Raw genomic sequence first — 18,857 nt, forward strand, 5'->3', positions numbered from 1 at the left:
TGTCTTCTTCATCTTCATCTTTAAACTGGTGTTGGTTACTTCGAAATCCCTTTCTTCTTCTTCTTATACTGTTTGGATACTTCATTGTTGATTAACGAAATTTCTTCACATATGTATTTATTTTATATTTATTTTTATTTTTTTATTTTTGTTTCTTCCACGTATATAGTTAAATAAAAAGATGTTTCGTTAGTTTAATCATTTGGATTAACAAGATTTTATATTCGTGTTTCAAATTTTTATGATAGTCGTAGTTCATACGAGTTTCTCTCTTCTTGTATTTATTTCATTTCATTTTATTTTATTTCATTTTTATTTTTTTTCCTATATATATACTTTAGGAAAAGATTTTCGTTAGTTTTTAATCTTTTGAATTAGCAATAAGATTCTTTATTCATTCTTCTTCTTCTTCTTCTTCTTCTTCTTCTTCATGTGTTTGTTTAATATTTACATTTATATTTATTTTTGTTTCTTCAGTATATACTTGAATAAAAAGATGTTTCGTTAGTTTAATCATTTAGATTAACAAGATTTTATACTCGTGTTTCAAATTTTCATGATAGTCGTAGTTCATACGAGTTTCTCTTCTCTTTCTCTTGTATTTATTTTATTTTATTTTATTTTTCTTTTTTTTTCCTATATATATACTTTAGAAAAAGATTTTCGTTAGTTTTTAGTCTTTTGAATTAGCAATAAGATTCTTTACTCATGTTTCCAAATTTCATGATGGTCATCCGAGTTTCTCGGTACAAAGGTCAAGAGGGAAAGTTATGGGGGTTGGTTTACAACTGAAGAATTTCTATCAAACATATTTTTCTGTTTTCTCTCTCATTCTATCTCTTTATAAATCAACAATCTCTACTTTTCTTACTTTTCTTTTTTACAAATATAAGCTAAAGAATTTGTTTTGAGAATTCTCATAGTTAAAAGTTCAACTATGGGGGGTTGGCGTCGGCGGCGGGTTCAGAGAGGAAGAGGATGGCCATCAGAAATTGTCTCTTGCTGTTAGGACCATGTTTACAATGGCGATAAGGAATTTTCCTATCTATTGAATATATTTTTTTTCCTTTTTTTTTTTTTCTATAAAGGTCCAATCCTACTTCTTTTTCTTTTCTTTTTTTTTTCCATCAATCGTCAGAATTTATACAAATTTCTATTGAATTGAATTGTAAACGGGGGACAGCTTTTACAATGGTGAACGAAAAGAATTTTTTTGCTAGAAAAGACATTGTTTTGTAAAGGAACGATTCTTATTGTGATTGACTGCCCGTCTGTCTTCCTTTTTTTTTTCCTTTTTTTTTTTGTATATTTCGAAGGATTGTCGTTAGCTTCATCCCTGCATTAGTAACATTCTTGTTTTCTTTTTTTAAAATATTCAAGGGGAGGATTTTCGGTTCAGGATTCTCTTGGTTTGATTCTTATTAATATAAGTTTCGATTTTTTTTCTTTTTCTCTAATATCTTTTTTTCTATTTCACCTTTATTTTTTGTTTTTTTTCCTCTTGTAAATAAAATATCTATTTTTATGTTTTTTTTTTTTTTTCCAAAGGTTACAACATTACACCCACCCTCCTACTACTTTCTCTTTTCGATTTATTTTCTGTACGTTAGAAAATAATCATTTTTGAAAATGTTTTCGAGATAAGAGGAAAGAAAAAAAAAAAAAAAAAAAAAAAAAAAAAAAAACAACATTTATTATCGCAATTTAAGAGAGAAATAAAACAAATTGTGTCAATTAAATATGAGACATTGTTTTCTGTCGTTATTATATTTGTTTACAAATAAAAACGAATAGAACAAAAATGATAGATGAACGAGTAAATATAAAATGATGATACTTTATACATTTGTGTCACGATTATTATAGGCTAATGTTATTACTAACGTAATTTCTCTATTTCTATAATGACTCATAAAGTTTAACCTTTCTTAATACATACATATATACATACATATATATATATATATATATATATATTTTTTCGTTATCTTCTTGTAATAATAATAGTTAGATTTCTGTATATTGTACGAGTTCGTTCGACAACCAACTATCGAGTCATCCAATTATATTATAAGTTCATTACTTTCTTATCTAATTAACATTTAACGAGGAATCATTTAATACGAATAAATTATTACACACACACACACACACATAAAATGTTTATTTATTTTAATTATTATAATATACGTTTTTTATTATTATTTTTTTTCTTTTTTAATATTTGTGAACACAGGAACAAATGTTTTTTTTTTATTTTTTTATTTTCTTCGCAGACCTTATGATTTTTTTGTTCACGACAAAAAATAAATATATAATAAGTATAGGGGGGGAAGAGGGGGGTGTTAGAGTATTGTATAATATATTAAGAAACTTTTTAATCTATTTAAACAATAATAGAAATTTTTTTTCTTTTTAACGCTTTGTTACACGCGACATTATTCGTTAAATAATAAATTTCAAATGAAAACTTTAATGCTGCATGATTTGTATGGTTTTTTTTTTTTTTTATACTCGCACGGGACACGTTTAAAAATGCATTATTTTTATTTATACTTTTTATATTTAAAAAGTAAAACGTATTTGAAATTATTATTATTTTCAAATATATGTGTACAAAGTTTTGTTTCAATTTATATCGGTATAAATGTAATTAAATTCAAAATTTATTTTGATTGTTGTGATGGACACTTTTACGATATCAAATAATTATTATTATTCACTACAATATATGTATAATAAATCTCTGTTATAAAAATTATTAATAATAAAAGATATATATTTTAATTTGCTACGAAGTAAAAAACCTACGTTTTCCAAAGTTCGTTGCTTTGGAGAAAATCTAGGATATATGCGTGTAGCATAAAAATAGATATTTTCTCACAAGGAAAAGAAAAATAATATTCTATTCTTCAAACCCGTCAAAAGCATTGTTTCCTTATACCTGAAAAAAGGAAAAAAGAACCGATAGGAGGAAACTACATGGGGACGACACGTTTTAGATATTTTTGTCATTTTATCTAAGGTCAGTTCATTGTTGGACTATGATAATAGACTGCAAAGTATAGATTTGCTTTTAAAAAAAGAATAAATCGTTTTGTTCCCAAAGTTTTACAAGACCAAAAATTCTTTTATATATATATATATAATTCCTTTTTAACAGGAAACTTTCCTTTTTTTATTCTATTGTGAATAGAGGAAAAAAACATTTGTGAAATTCTAGGAATTTAGTTTAGTATTCAAACACATATTCAAGGGTTAAGGGGTAGAAAGAAAACGATGGTGGTAGTAGTAAAAATAATGGTATGGTGGTGATGGTAGTAAACTCGAATCAAAAAGTATATATCGAAAAATAATAATTAATAATACAAAAATTGATTGTTATTGTTTATAGTTAATAATTTAAACGCATTCACGTGGCACATCTTTTTGTAGGATTCTTAGTAGTAGGTGTGACACATCTGGTGGTTGAGTTATTTAAAACGGGTTATACGTGCGCACGCATGCACAAAGCTTTGCCTGCTTGCTTGCTAGCTTGCTTGCTACCACATTACCCTCAAATGCACCGTAACAGGGCTGTGCCCGCTTCGTCGTTGCTTGCATTCACGCGGGCTGAAGTAGGGTATTCGCCATCGTCTTGTGCGCATGCGCATTGATTGTCCTGCAACTCTTCTTGCCCATTGGTCTGCGCACGCGATCATGTACGTACGTTCGTGTCTGCTCTTTCTGCATTTCTTTTGTTGCTTCGAGGTTTGACTACTTCTCTCAGGGACGTATCGATCAGCCCCGATTATACGGCCGGCGTGTATCTTATATCAAAATTTCTAATTTTAATAATCATTATTTATATTCGTTTCAATATAATTTTCTTTTTTTTTTTTTTTTTTTTTTTTYTTTWTYTTYTTTCGAATCGAATTGAAATAATATCGATATATAGAGTTTTTTTGCCCCCCCCCCCCGATGAATCTTTTTTCGAATGAATAATATTTCTTTTCATTTTTTTCCCCATTTTTATAAATGGCTGGAGGTTTTTCTCTTGTGATGGTTTTATACCTGATAGAGAAAGTTGAAGAACACATGGAGAGAGTCATTCTTCTTTAGTTTTTCGGTTTAACCAAGGTCAGTTTATTATAGGATCACGACTATTTGGGAACGTTTGATTTTCTTAGGAATACCTATTGACAAATTTTATCCTCGAAAAATTGAACATTTGTTTATAATAAATTATGTATTGGGAATAATTTGTAAATATTTTTTCGAATGCGAGTCAAATAACATAATTTGTTTTTATTATCAGTGATAAGTAAAATATTATTTCAAATAGTTAATAAAATAAATTAGGACTATTATGTGTTTTAAACGTACGTTAAAAGTTTTTAAAATGAAATATATTTATATTATAGAATATTATATAGAAATTATAGATATTATAGAAATATTTTTCCTAAAACAATTTACCTAAAGGTTGTTTACAAATTTATGACTAATCTAAAAGTAAACAGATATATATTTGACATATTAATTAAGAAAAATATAATATTGAATTTTGTTAACAGCGTGTGAAAAATTATTTTACAGAAGCCATTTATTTTTCATTTCAAAAATATCCATTTTATGATTTTTGAAAGAGTCATAGTTCCAACCAATCACAGCCCCGAAAGTTTGTACGGAAGAACCCCAGAACAAGGGTGGGGGTATACGTTTTCCAATAGACAGCGCTGGTTTTCGTTAGTTATTTTTTGACTCGCTAGAGGGTTACGAGTCGCAGTAGATACAGTACGTATGTGAGGGGGAACTCTCACTCCTATGAGAGAACTGTTCCATAACGTTTCAAGTACTTTGTCGAACTTTACGTAATACACAAAAATATAATAAAAAGAACTAGTAGAAAATATTTGGTACTCGTGGAGTAGCCATCCACCGAGGATAGCAACAAACACAAACTACGAAGTGTTTAAGGAAAAAAAAAGAAGAAAAAAAAATTCAACGAACGGTGTGACGTTTCGCATGCGTCGGATGGCCTTGTGTGTTGGGGAACACGTAACGTGAATTCTCCTCAGTACCTGAATAGTGTTCTTCTATTGGTGCACAGTGAAAATTTATTTTCAAATTGGAAGGAAATGTGTTCGCGCGCGATAACCCTTTTTCGTTCGCGCGTTCACTCATAAGAAAAACGTAGGTATTCATAAATACACATACGAAAGATGTACACGATAGTTGTTCATCATTCGTTTAATTTTATTTTGCATTAACCGTTTAAAAGATATTTGCTGTTCGTCGTCGCCGTCGTCGTTCCGTTGGCGATAAGAGCGTAACGTATTTTGTTCAAAAAAAAGAGAAAAAAAAAACTAATAAGATAGAAATAGATGAATAGATAGATAGATAGATTAAAAGGAAAAGAGTAGAAGATATATTATAGGTTTCGGTTGCTGGCGCCGTAAAGCGCCGCTGCGTGGTGCCGTTGTCGTCGTCGTTGTCGTCGTTGTTGTAAATGCCGCCCGCCAAGTGTCTTTCGCATTTATTTCGTGCTTGCAAAATATACACCACCACCGATTGATTATTTACGTGTATGAAGAAATTATCGTCATCGTCATCGTCATCTTGTTCGGTGCGCGTTATATATTACATATAACAGTTAAAACAATACGACAAACGTGTGTAGAAAGAAAAAGGATTATTAACAAGAGCGTTAAGGTGCGGGGTGGTTACAAAGAGGGGGAAGAAAACGAGGAGCGCTGTTGTCGCCAAAGGTGAATCCGGCTTTAGTTTCTTGTGTGCCATTCGGCAAATTTCGGCACCCGACCGAAACTTTCCGAGCAGCGCCACACGGTGGACAGAGAGAAAAGATACAACTACTACTATTACTATTCGGTAATGATAGTGTAGTAGTAGTAGTGGTGGTGTAGTGGTGCAGGATAGAAAGAGAAAATAGGAAGAGTCAATCACCGTTCGTGCTGAGAGAATGAGATAGATACAAACAACAAAAAGAGGGAAAGAGAAGAAAGAAAAACGGAAATCCCGTAGGAAATTAAGCACCATACGGTGGAGAGAGATATATAGATATATATATGCATAGAGAGAGAAAGACTCTTTCGATACTCGTGATAAATGCGTAATCTATCCCCCACCATTTTTGCTTCTCCTCTTCTTCCTCATAGAGAACCGGAAGAGAGGGAGGGAGGGAGTGAGTAAGTGAGTGAGTGAGAGGGGAAGAGTCGGCGCCGTGAAGAGGGAGTAGCCGATGTCGTGACTTAAATATCGATTTTGGCACGGATGAGCACCAATAGCCCGTTTACATCGGTTCCTTCCGTTTCTTCGGTTATCCTCGTCGTCCTCGTCGTCGTCGTCGTCTTCTTCGTTACCGACGATTATTTTTCATGTACGCGCGCGCGTGGATATACATTTTGACCAAAAGAAAAATAGATAAATTAAATACGAGAAAGAATAGATAGATAAAAAAAAAAAAAGAAAACAAAATGACATGTGAGGTTCATCATACCTTTCGGTACATCGGATAATTAGGACAATAATGAGTAAAAAATTTAGTTCTTTTAATTAGTACAACACAGACATCCTCAGTGTAAACATATATATATATAAATAATATACTCTATTACTTGAGAGATAATAATATTATTAATGTAATATTAATTAACAACAAAACTCTTGTTGCGGGTGCATCATCGACGCGTATTTTTTTTTCAAAAAGAAAAAAAATAATATCCAAAGTTCTCGTATTCGTGGTCACGTGCGTTCGATCTACTCTACTCTATACACTACGAGAGGAAAGCAAACAGCCACGCAACGTGGTGTGTTGGTGCATGCGTGCGTGCGCGCGCTTGATGTCTGTGCGTGCGTGTGTTGCGCGCGCGCGCGTGTCTCTCTGTTACACACGGTGTGAAGAGAATCGTCGAGAGAGAGAGTGTGTTTAATAATACACACGAAGAAAAGAGAAGAGAAGAGAAGAAGGGGCGTGTATACTACATGAAAGAGAAAGAGGGGGAATCATTTTAAATTTCCGTGCATCTGATTCGTTTCGAAAAAAAAAGAAAAAAGGTTTTCTTTAATCGACGACAATAGAGAAGAAGGAGGAGAGAAGAAGAGCATCCCCATTCGTATATATTACCGACTGACTGGTGGTGTGGCGGCAGGAACGGATACAATAGTAGTAGTAGTAATACATAGTAGCGGTACGGACGCACGGCGGCCATCGATAAACCTCTTCGATAATTTTCGTGAAACGTCGTCTATCTTCGGCGCTCATTCGTATTTCGGACGTCGTCGAAGTCGGTCGGTTCGGTTCGGGTTGGTCGATCGGTTGGTCGGTCGGTCGATTAGTCATTCAACCGATACCGGTGTAGTAACATCTATAGTGTATATAATTAAAAAAAAAAAGAAAAAAAAAAGGGAGAAGTAATACTCACTCACTCTTTCTCTCTCTCTCTTTCTCTCGTTATTATAATTCGAATGATATACAAAAATACGCGCGTTATTAGACGAGATTTGAAATAATAGTAAGAAAAGAACAATATATAAAAAAAATCGGTTATAATAATTCTTTATTAATCGTGTCTCTTCCGTCGTTAATAAAAAAGGAAATATTATTTCGAGAGTGTGTATATAAAACGCTTCTTCTTGCTCTTGGAAGAACGGCAGCCATCAGCGCCGCCGGCAGCAAGCAGCAGCAGCGGCGACGACAGCAAACACAGCAACGTATCGCTAACAGAGTATACAGCAGCAACGATATTCATGTGTTCTTTTGGTAGCAGAAACGAGCCGCGTTATCATCATCATCATCCACACGTTAATCCGTACATCTTTATCGAGATTAATAATACAAGGGAGGAGGATACGATAAGAAGTTGTAAAAGGAGACACGGAAAGAAGGATATTGTGGTGGTATCGATGAAGAATTTACAAAGTGGTTAATACAACGAACGATCGACGATCGTATCGTTCGTTGTCGTCGATAACAGAAAACGATGACGTCATGGTGCTCCATCGCCGATTAAAACGACCGTAAAAAACAGAAGGTAGTGTTGGTTAAATAATTGATAATAATATTTTTTACAACCCCCGAAGAATAATCAATCTTTCTAAATAAGAGCTTATATATATATATAGAATATACACGCACGCTCTAATTTAACGAAAAGAACCAAAAATTACTAGAACAGAAATATATTATAATCGATCTTTGGAAAAGATATATAACAAACAAACAAAATATTCCAATTTTTAAACGCGTGTTGTTTCCCCATTTTACATCTAATATATACCTTTTACTCTCTCTCTCTCTCTTTTTTATTCATTTTTATTCTCCCATAAAACAATATTTAATTCGACATTAGAAAATCTTCGGGAATTCAAACGGAATATATATATATATATATATGAAAAAAAGCGCAATCGAACAATTAAAACAAACAAAATAAATGATACACAAACTGCGCGATATTTAACCAACGATCTTGGACAAGGAACGTCGGTGAGGCCGGACAAGGACCAACGGCAACGGTGGAGAACGTAGACCAACGACGAAGATTGGATTCGAACATAGGAATAAAGAATGGTGTCGAGGTTTGGAGTATCGAAGGAGGGCGGAGTGGACGTTGCTGCCGTGGGAACAATGCAATGTATTATAGGAGCTCATCACCATCATCATTACCCGGGTCCACATCCTCAAAATCCCCAGCCGGGCCACCATGTACATCATGCTACACATCCACCACCACCATCGCCTAGTCCTCATTTAAACCATCAACTCAGTCACCACCAGATCGCAGTGAACATCAACCAAATTGGTCAGCAGCTTGGTCACCAAGCGCCACCATTACGTGTTTTCACACAGAATAGTAAGTATTGAAGAAGAATTAAATCCTTCCAAGTTGAAGATACATAATGTAGTTAAAGTATAGATAAATAGATAAATAGAATTAGTAATTAAGATCGTGCATTGATCATTGGCTATATAAATTCGCGCATACGTATTATGGGTTAGAGAAATGTGCTTTTCTTCTTCTTCTTCTTCTTCTTCTTCTTCAGGTCACTGACGCGTTTCCCATTTACCCCTTCGACATATTTCTTTTTTTCCCCCAAATACGCTTGAAAACGTGCATCTAATATGAATGCATCGCATCAATGAAACTTTTTCGTCTATTTTTCTCTCGGCGTATACAATAATTTCTCATTGTATCGTTTAATCTTAATGCATAGACAAAAATAATAATTTTATGGTGAATTATAATATAGTTTATTTGAAAAATAGGGACACCACCACTAGGAGTTTATCGAACTTTATTTCGTTTAATAAACTATCATGGATGTTGATTAAACAAAAAGAATTTTCTAATATCGTGATTCAAAAATTGATGCTGTCGTATTCTTTACTAATCGAAATGAAACCAACCAACGAAACCTAACCTATTTAATAATTGTGTTTACAAACGAATCAGACAGAGCAGCAGGACTTAACGAAAATAAATAAACTAGCATACCGTCATAGTTGAAACGATAATAAATTACACTTAATCTTCGATTAATAAAGATCATTGTTTTATATTGAGATATACATTTGTTAATATATATATTAAATATCTTCTTAGATTTAATTCCAATGAGATATTGATATTTATCTCTGTTGTGAATTGTCTCTTTGATTCTAAACTTATACTTGATATAATAATATCTATTATCCAGTATATTAAATATTCATTTATTTTAATTTGATTTAAATTAATAGAATAGAGATATTAAAATAATATAATAAAGATATATATATATCTTATCAATAATAATATAATATATCTTATCAATAGTAATATATATATCTTATCAATCTTATATCTTATATATTATATATAGAAAGAGACTAACTATGACTTTATAGTTAAACGATCGATAAATCTACGACCATTGCCTAAGCCAGGGCTCAATCCAGACGTAGTGTTCCGTACCCCACCTATATACTTACCCGTGTGCTAGCTAGCTAGCTAGCTAGCTTGGCGTAGCTGCTTTTCCCCCACCTAAGAAATGTTCTCTCCTTGACGTTCGGCAGTGAGAACCAACCGTAGGAAGGTGTAATAGTAGTGGGGTAAGGGATACGTGACAGTGAGAAGAGAGTACCACGAGAAAATACCACACTAGAAGTGTGGGTTAAGGGGGCTGGGGGATAAAGAGAGATACATATTCCTTGTTGTATTCTTACATTAGTATATGTGTGTGTGAGAAAGAGAAGAGAGCAGGCGCGCGAGCGAACGAACGAACAGCAGACCATCATCGAAGAAATGTGGGAGTAAAAGATCACGCGATTAGAAGATTTTCCATCACTTTAAATGCATCCTTGCTAATAAATACACTACCACCACCACCATTATTGAACGTTTTCAATGATATATACAAGCTTTGATAATGAAATTTGTTTCTTACTAACTAACCCCATATATTTGTTAAAAATAATTAATTCGTTTTGGTTTCTTTTTTATTTCCCTTTTCTATGATTTTATTCAAATTCAATGTTAAATCATTGTGTTTTCTAGCAATCACGTTGGGACTTCCAACCTCCCACCATCACCCCATCATCATCATCATCATCATCATCCCTACCACTACCTCCACCATCGTGAATCAAAATAGCCGAAAATTCTATTTTATTTTTGGACGACATTCGCATGAATTTTGTTCTATCTGTTATAATTTCGTAACATTGCATTAATTCAACAAAAAATCACATTTACGCGCATATTCCTCTCATTATGGACTTTTTTGTTTTTTATTATCATGTTGAGAATAGCATGCTAATATCTGTATTATGCTAATTTAATCTAAACGTTTACTTAAATGCTCCATCGTGGATATGTCATTCGTTGACCAATGGATGCACCTTTCGGTTTTATATTATTAATCTTTTGTGTTCTTGCTTCTTAGGTTGTTTGTTCTTTTTCTACACAAAATTTATTTTCTCTTTTGTATTATATTTATTCAACAAAAATTTTTATAATAAATATGAAAATAACTTATTATATATTATATATATATTGCAATGGCATCATTTAAGAAGTTTAGGTTTGTCTACTGATAGAGAACGAATGTATACCAAGCCTGAGTTATTTTCGGGTATGCGGAGGGGTAGTTGTTAATCTGACCCGGTGACCTATCTGTTCAGGAGTCGAACAGCTTGCCTCTATTTACGGGCACACGGGTGGGCTCAGGTCGTGCAAGAATGATTTGTCCATTCAATGAATCAATTATAAAAGTGAAATGATAATTGTCATCAAAATGTCGAATTATTTCAGATATGAGATTCATGAGAAACGTGTTGTTGTTTGTACCCTATTTAGAAGAGAAATCACAATCAACAGCGTGTAAGGGGGTGTTCCTTTTGCTTTAGTATTGTTTCGATCAAACTTTTTATTACTGTGTTACTATCATCTAGTTTATCTTCTGGTTTCTCATTTTTGTAATAATAATAATTGTAAAGATCATTGAGTGTATATTTAACACCAATGTATATGTATCTTCTTTTTAATGTTGTTACACACAGGGTTTAGAAAATTAGATCGTAAATAAAATAGATTTGTTATTCTCGAACCACACTATATAACTACTTTCACTCGTTTCAAATCTCGATAATATATTAATGGTAATAGAAAATATTCATTTAAACAGATAGTTGCAAACAATCGTGTCGAAAGTGAACGGCCTTTCCTATTTGACGTTCACGTTTTGCTGCTAGGAGGTGGTGGTGGCTTTTTACACATTAGCCAATGAGATTAAATATTATTTCTCTCTCTCTCTAGATTAATTACTTTTTTTTCTCTCTCTCTCTCTCTCTCTCTCTCTCTCTCTCTCTCACTATATTTCTTGTTTTCGTTTTTAAGCATTTATAAAACAGAAAGAAAGTTTATTTTAATATCGATATATCCTATAATACCAAAAGAAGTTTTGGTATTATAAATCAGAGGTTTTGCGCCCTCGCACGGAGCTTGAAACAATTCGAAATATAGGTCAATCGATAAAATGCTTTTCGCCTTGTGTGCCATCGTGAAGGTGCATTCAATCCTTTCCCTTTTGCATGATACGTATCATCGGAACAACGACCAACCCCTCTTTCATTGTCGTTCATTGTTCATTACCGAAGACTTTTCTTGATAAGAATCCTAACATTAGACGATGGGGTGGGTGGCTGAGGGACGGAAAGGAAGAGGATCAATTTATTCCTAATTTCACTTATAGTTAGGAATAATGAGAATTTACTTCCTTCTGTATATTATATAATAATATCAAATATAACAACACACTACTATGACAATATAATCTAAATGAAATAATTTAACATTAGATTTACTTTTTTTTTTGATTTGTTAAATAATTATTTCATCGTTTTAAGAGACATCTTCATTAGAAGTAATTACCTTGAATTAAATTTTGAAAAAAGAAAAAGAAGGAAAGAGTAAGAAATTGCTCGCTCAAAGTGTGTGTATGTGTGTGTGGTATGGTCAGCGAGAAAGAGATGAGCCCCATTATAATACTGTCCTTGTCTTCCGGTCAAACATTTGACATACTTTCGAAGCACATCAGACTTCTCTTCCTAGAGAAGAGGAGAGAGGTCTCAAGTAAAATAAAACGAGTCCGACCGAGTTGTCCAACTTTAAATGGATTCCAAGGATAAAATGAATATCCGTTTGTAATAATTTAATTGTCTTATACGTATATAATATAACATGTTAAACGCGTGACTAATCTGATAGGATTTTTCATTTAAGCGCAGTGTACTACTACAACAACAACATTAAAATAAAATCAATTTCATATTAACGATAGAAACATTAAAAAATACAATATACAAATTTTATCTAAATTCGATTTCACTTTGAGATATTATCGATATCGTTTAAACGGAAGAACTTTATTTTACGCAATATATAACACGTGTGTAACGTTTAAACGTTTTTTAATTTATTATATTTGAAATGCAATATCAAACGTTAAAGTGTGGAAACATTATTATCGTTATCTTTGTATAGGGACATTGTCCAATTATTATATAAATAAATCGCGTTAGATGATGTTCTTTTCCGTTCGTCAAACATCCTAATGTAAAACGACAGAATAAGCAAACAAGAATGACAACAATGTCGAAGATTAATTTAACCAACAATATCCAATTAGAGACGACTAAGGAGACCGCATTTATACGGTTCTTCCCAACGGTCGATATCACGTGGCCGTCTACGAACCACGTGACTCTCTATTCGAATCAGCATAACGTTTACCTTCAAGAGTAATAAATTATATGTTTTTTTTTTTTTTTCCTTTTTTTTTATTCCTTTAGCGTAAGAATATTTTATTTATCGCTCGATTGTCCATAAATGACTGATAATGAAATGGAACTGTGAGAAGGGGGCTGAGGGTGGGGGAGGAAGAAGAAGAGAACAGAGAGAGAAAGTGATAATTCAAAAAGTGCAAAGTCATATAAGAATGAATATTACATACGCGCGCGGTTCGATGTATTAAGTATCGGTCAAAGAACTTGAGCGATTTTTAATAAAAGGATATCTCAGTATTCTTTGTTAAACTTTTAAAGGTTATCTTTTTCTTTCTTTCTTTCCTTCGTTTTTCTTTTTTTTTAATTTGAGAATTCGAAGATACATTTTTATTACAATTAATGACACTTCATATTTATCTCATATAGATTGTGGTGGCATAGAATTTTATTTAGATTTTAATAACTTTGTTTTCTCTTTTTTTTTTTTTTTTTTTTTTTTTTTTTTTTTTTTTCATTTTGTTAATATGAATATCAACGTTCGAACGTATGGTTACTTTCTTATTAATATTATTATTGAGGTTAGATCGAAAGAAAGAGGGAATTTGGATTCTTATGGGGTTTTTTTTTTCTTCTTCTTCTTCTTCTTTTGGAGATGAAAGAAGAATAAGATGATATCTTTAGGGTGAATCGTTACGCTCCTGGTGTTCTCTCAGCGAAGTATATTGCGGCCTCGCCCCCCTTTCGCGGGCAATCGATGCATCTAGAAAACTACAGATGGTAGCACCGTCTCGGTTCCTGCCCACATGTGCAAAGAAAGATGGCCGTCGCCGAGGCCTGTCTCTTCTCCTCCTCGTTGTTCCTTCCCTCGCGTACGTGCCACACCGTTGACGACTCGTGCAAGCGTGCGCGCTGTTAAAAAAAAAAAAAACGAACGGACGAACGAACGAGATTTGTGAAAGTTTTATTTGCCACGTTGTTTTTTTACGAACAATATTTATAAACAATACGGGTGAGAAAAGCTTCGAAGAGAAGAAGCATTAACGGTGAGAGAAAGATTTTAAAAAATAATATATATATATATATAGAGAGAGAAAGATAGAAAGAAAGAGACACGCGAGTTTATTGAAAACGTCTGTTAATTTTTTCCTATCGAGATTTTTTTTTTTACATTTGCGTAAAATTGTGTATATTAATTTTTTATTATATTATATTTTATAACTCCAATAAATATGTATATTATTTGTCTTCTTCATTTTTTAGAAGGAAGTAACTTTGGACATATAAAAAAAAAAGAAAAAAAAATTGATGTGCTAGCAGCAGCAACCATTTCTTATCTTATCATTTCTAAGAAATTTCAAGGAACGTCTCTGGGTATTATAATTCTCTTCTCTCTCTCTCTCCCTCTCTCTCTCTTATTCGACGCGTAGACATTTTATTTTTTCTCTAGTTTTATTATTTCGTTAGCATTTATTTCTTTTTATTTCTTTTCTGTTGTTACCATGATTGACGTAATATATAACGTGTGTAACAACGTGTAACCCCCTTCGTGAACAACTATAAGAAGAGAACTAGGAGGAGAATATATACGAGACGACGATGACGTTGACATAGACGTACTTTAGCGGAATGTACCTAGCGTAATCGCTTTCACAAGTAACTCTGATTTTATTACTTCAGCGACAGCCTCGAGAAGTGAGAGATACATAGTCATCGTAGTTATCCCCTCCCCTCCCTTCCCATTCGCACGATTTCTTTTCTTGAGTATATATATATGTATATGGACACACACACATTTATTAAGAAGAAAATATGGTATAAAACATTGTACATTTATTGTTCCTTTTTTAGTTGATACTAGTAACAGAAGGTAGAGAAGATACAGTTTACAATTAATAAGAATTTTGGATATCCTTAGGTAATAATGAAATATATTAAGTGACAAAGTATGTACGTGCGAAAAAGAATGAAGCTGCTGGATAGTTGTTAATGGTATTACAACCTTGAAGAGCTATGTTGCGCAGTGTACGATCAAGTATCGAGATGTGTAGTGTGTCTAGCAGGTCTAGTTGTTGCGTATGCACGGAATATGGCGAAGCTAGTTCATTGGAAAAATTCGTTTTACATCGTCATCGTAAAATGATGATGATGATGATAATGATAATCATCATCATCATTCTCGTCATCATTTATGTGCACGCAATTTCTAAAATCTATGGTCTCGCATTAGGCCAAGTCTTATTAATACTTCTTTTGCTCTCTTTTGGTGTTTCCATTTTTTATTTCTTTTCTCGATTCGAAACTTTTACAAATTGTGCTATTCCATTATTCGCTTTCCATATATTCGAACTTCTATATTATCATTTGTGACAAATAAGAAGGAAGGAATAAGATGAATTTAGATGATTAGAAGATTTTTCTACAATGTTTCTTCCTATCTGGTATTTTTATTAGATTCTTAATAATGCAGGTTTCTCTTAAAATATGAAAATATAGTTAAAGTATTCTAATACAAGTTTGAATTATTAATAGTAATCATTGTGTGTAGTAGTTTGAATATAATTTTCATATGGAAAAATATATTAATTTTTTAATACTCTACTATAACTTTTGATATGTAAAACAGATTATCGTTTTGTTATAGGGTCCGAGTTTCATGTTCCGACTGCGAACTACGGCGCCCAGCCAGGGGGCCAGGTGGGTGGAGGAGGGGGGAGTGTAGGTGTACCTGGGGGTAGAGGACCTCCACTTGGTGGATTGCCCTTAGGGCAATCCACAGCGGGTATACCGCCAGGGGGACCAGCTGGAGGACAGGCTCCTCCACAGGCCCAAGCACCAGGAGTACAAGCACAACAAACACAAGGGCCAGCACCTACAACAACGCCACCAGTGCATACTCCTTCACCTCAAGAAATGGGAAAACCAACACATATGCAGACGCATGTATGTTTTATATTGAAAATCAATCAGAATACATAGATACTACAGTATAATCATTTTATAGGTTGCAATCTCATTGATAAATCAAATATAATTTTCAGAACTATTATTCAGCTGCTCCAAGACCTCAGCAGCCAAGAAATTTAAATCATAGAGGTGGACAGGGAGGAACTAATAATCAGGTTGTTGGTATGGCGGGGGTAGCTGGAGGTGCCGGGCAACCACCCGTCATGTATACAGCTGGCTTAACAAGTCAGCCAGGGGCAGTATTTGTTCCTAGTCATGTTGCTGGTATACCAACAGGGCCCCACCAACAATCTGTTTATCATATGAATAATCAATTAATTCAGGTAATTATTTTATCCTTTATATTTTTCTATTGTGTCTGGTTATTCTAAAGAATCGATAATTATAGTATATAATAGTCCAACACAAATATATAACACTTGTTAAATGTGACATTACAGTTCTCAAGCGCGCCCCAAAGACATCAGACACAAGGTCAATCCTACTATCCCCCTTATCAACCACATGCTCTGCTAACACAAAATTTATATCCTTATCAAGCTGGGCCAGCGCCTCAGCCTAGCTGTAAGTATAACGTAACATTATCATTATTATTATTAATATTAGACATTAATAAAATGGCCTATTAATGTCTTAATAATACTTATTTTTAGTTTTCTACGCATCTCCCACTGCCCCACTAGGTATAAATAGGTCAAGTGCAACTGCTGTTAGTAGTGGAGCTCAACATGTTGGAAGCGCACTTGGCGGCGCCCAAGGAGCTGCAATGGTACCACAAGGTACCCTCCAACAAACGACCCAACAACCTCAACCGCTACCCCAAATAGGTACGTTTATTTAATCCTTAGACTGTTAACGGCATAAATATATATATACACATACATACATATATATGTTAGCATTACTTTGTGAAATCCATTAATTCATAAAATTCACTAAATTGTGAAATAAAATATATTAGATTTCGTACTTTAATTAAGTATGATATATGTATAAATTTACAAGAGAGAGAAAAGAGAGACAAGTAATGTTAAAGTATAAGATTGAAATTTAAAATCAAATTTCCTCTCGTAAATTTCTATATTAGCTAATTAAAGTATGTAATTGTGCCTTCATGGTTTAACTGATTATTTTATGAATTTACGGATTTTGCGTTTTAATAGTAACATATATATACACATTCACATATATTTATCAAAATATATGAATGATGTATATATACATTTGCTTATAATCATTGATATATACTATAGTATTAAAAAAACCAACATCAGCGTAAATGCAAATATAGAGTTGTATAATTTGATGGTTCTGAGTTGTATCATGCCGCAGTCTTAAGGATTAAATAAATAAATTATAAAAAGAGTATATTTATACATTAGATAATTTCTTAAAGTTATTATAATCGACGTTAATATTTAATTTCTCATATTTATTTATTTTCTTTTTTTTTTCATATAGGAATTCACAAGGCTTAATTAATGAACATGATTAACTAAAAATTGATTATTTTTTATATAAAATGTCCTATATTTATGATTTTATTTTTTTTATATAAAAAAAGAAAATAATTCTTCATGGCTGTAGTTCTAAAGGTATAATCAAAAAATACACCTACCCAAACGATTATAATATGAATAATTCAAAAGTAACATAGTTAGAACATTTCGAAATTTGATCAGTCTGTTAGAAGTTAGTGAAAATGCAAGACATTGAATTCTCTCGGCTTTGTAATTGAATTTTCAATTGTCCAATTGTCCAATATTCTGTAAAAAGATATATTTTGTCAATTAAATATAAAAATTTTCTAATAATTATCTCTATTATATAATATTAAACATGATATATTATATAAATATATCACAAATAAGTTAAATACTTTTATAGTTACATGTACTTAAGTATAAATTATTATACTTGAATCGTGTGTAAAAAACAATGTTATTAATATTTTAAACTTTTTATCGTGAATATTCTATTACTTAGACTTATATTTTGGTTTGCACACCATGTAAACAACATACACGTTAATTTAATTATTTTTTAAAGAAATTACTCCAATTGATTAAGAAAAAAAGTTCGATTTAAATTTATATTTCATACATTCAAATGTATGCATAAAGTTTGTAGTTTTTAACACGTTCGTTGTCCAGTTCACATACATTTAGATGACGCCTAATAGTTGAGAACATATTCTGACAAAAACAAGTTTGGACAACAAACGTGTTAAACAACAACAAAAATCGTTTTAATGGTGTCTTGCTAAAATTATCTTGGACGTCAGCCAGAAAGAATTAATAATTCGTACACTGCATGATATTTGTCATATGAACTTTGAATAATTATGAAAAAAGAAATAATTAAATTTATTAATATCCCTTTTGAATAATCATTTTTTTTTTTTAACAAAATTATATACATTTTTTAAGGCTATAATAATTATGACGTTGTATATGGCTCTTCTCTAGTTCCTGGATATTACAAAGATTATAGTAAGCATAACATTCATATCTATTTTATAGAAACTAAGGTCTTTCTACTATCAGTCAGTATAAAAAATATCAATATAAATCTACATTCAAATAATATATACATATACATACATATATATTATATATTATATTTA

At 32.3% G+C, this 18,857-nt stretch overlaps 1 protein-coding gene across 8 annotated transcripts in view; it reads left to right on the forward strand.

Moving 5' to 3' along the window:
* Nucleotides 1–18,857, forward strand: part of LOC106789796 (eukaryotic translation initiation factor 4 gamma 3-like) — a 46,124-nt gene that overhangs the window by 10,302 nt on the left and 16,965 nt on the right. For 2 of the 8 annotated variants that reach the window (XM_014754282.1, XM_014754283.1), the window contains 5 exons: nt 15,891–16,207; nt 16,306–16,554; nt 16,672–16,795; nt 16,885–17,058; nt 18,661–18,723. In XM_014754282.1, coding sequence (XP_014609768.1) covers nt 15,891–16,207; nt 16,306–16,554; nt 16,672–16,795; nt 16,885–17,058; nt 18,661–18,723 — 927 coding nt within the window. Of the gene's footprint in view, nt 1–4,695; nt 5,176–6,534; nt 8,034–8,480; nt 8,856–15,890; nt 16,208–16,305; nt 16,555–16,671; nt 16,796–16,884; nt 17,059–18,660; nt 18,724–18,857 lie in introns of those variants that run through there. The other 6 variants (XM_014754284.1, XM_014754287.1, XM_014754281.1 and 3 more) reach the window with 5 other exon arrangements.

Source organism: Polistes canadensis, unplaced genomic scaffold (genome assembly GCF_001313835.1).
Source record: "Polistes canadensis isolate GaletaPanama2010 unplaced genomic scaffold, ASM131383v1 scaffold_204, whole genome shotgun sequence".
Lineage (NCBI taxonomy): Eukaryota > Metazoa > Arthropoda > Insecta > Hymenoptera > Vespidae > Polistes > Polistes canadensis.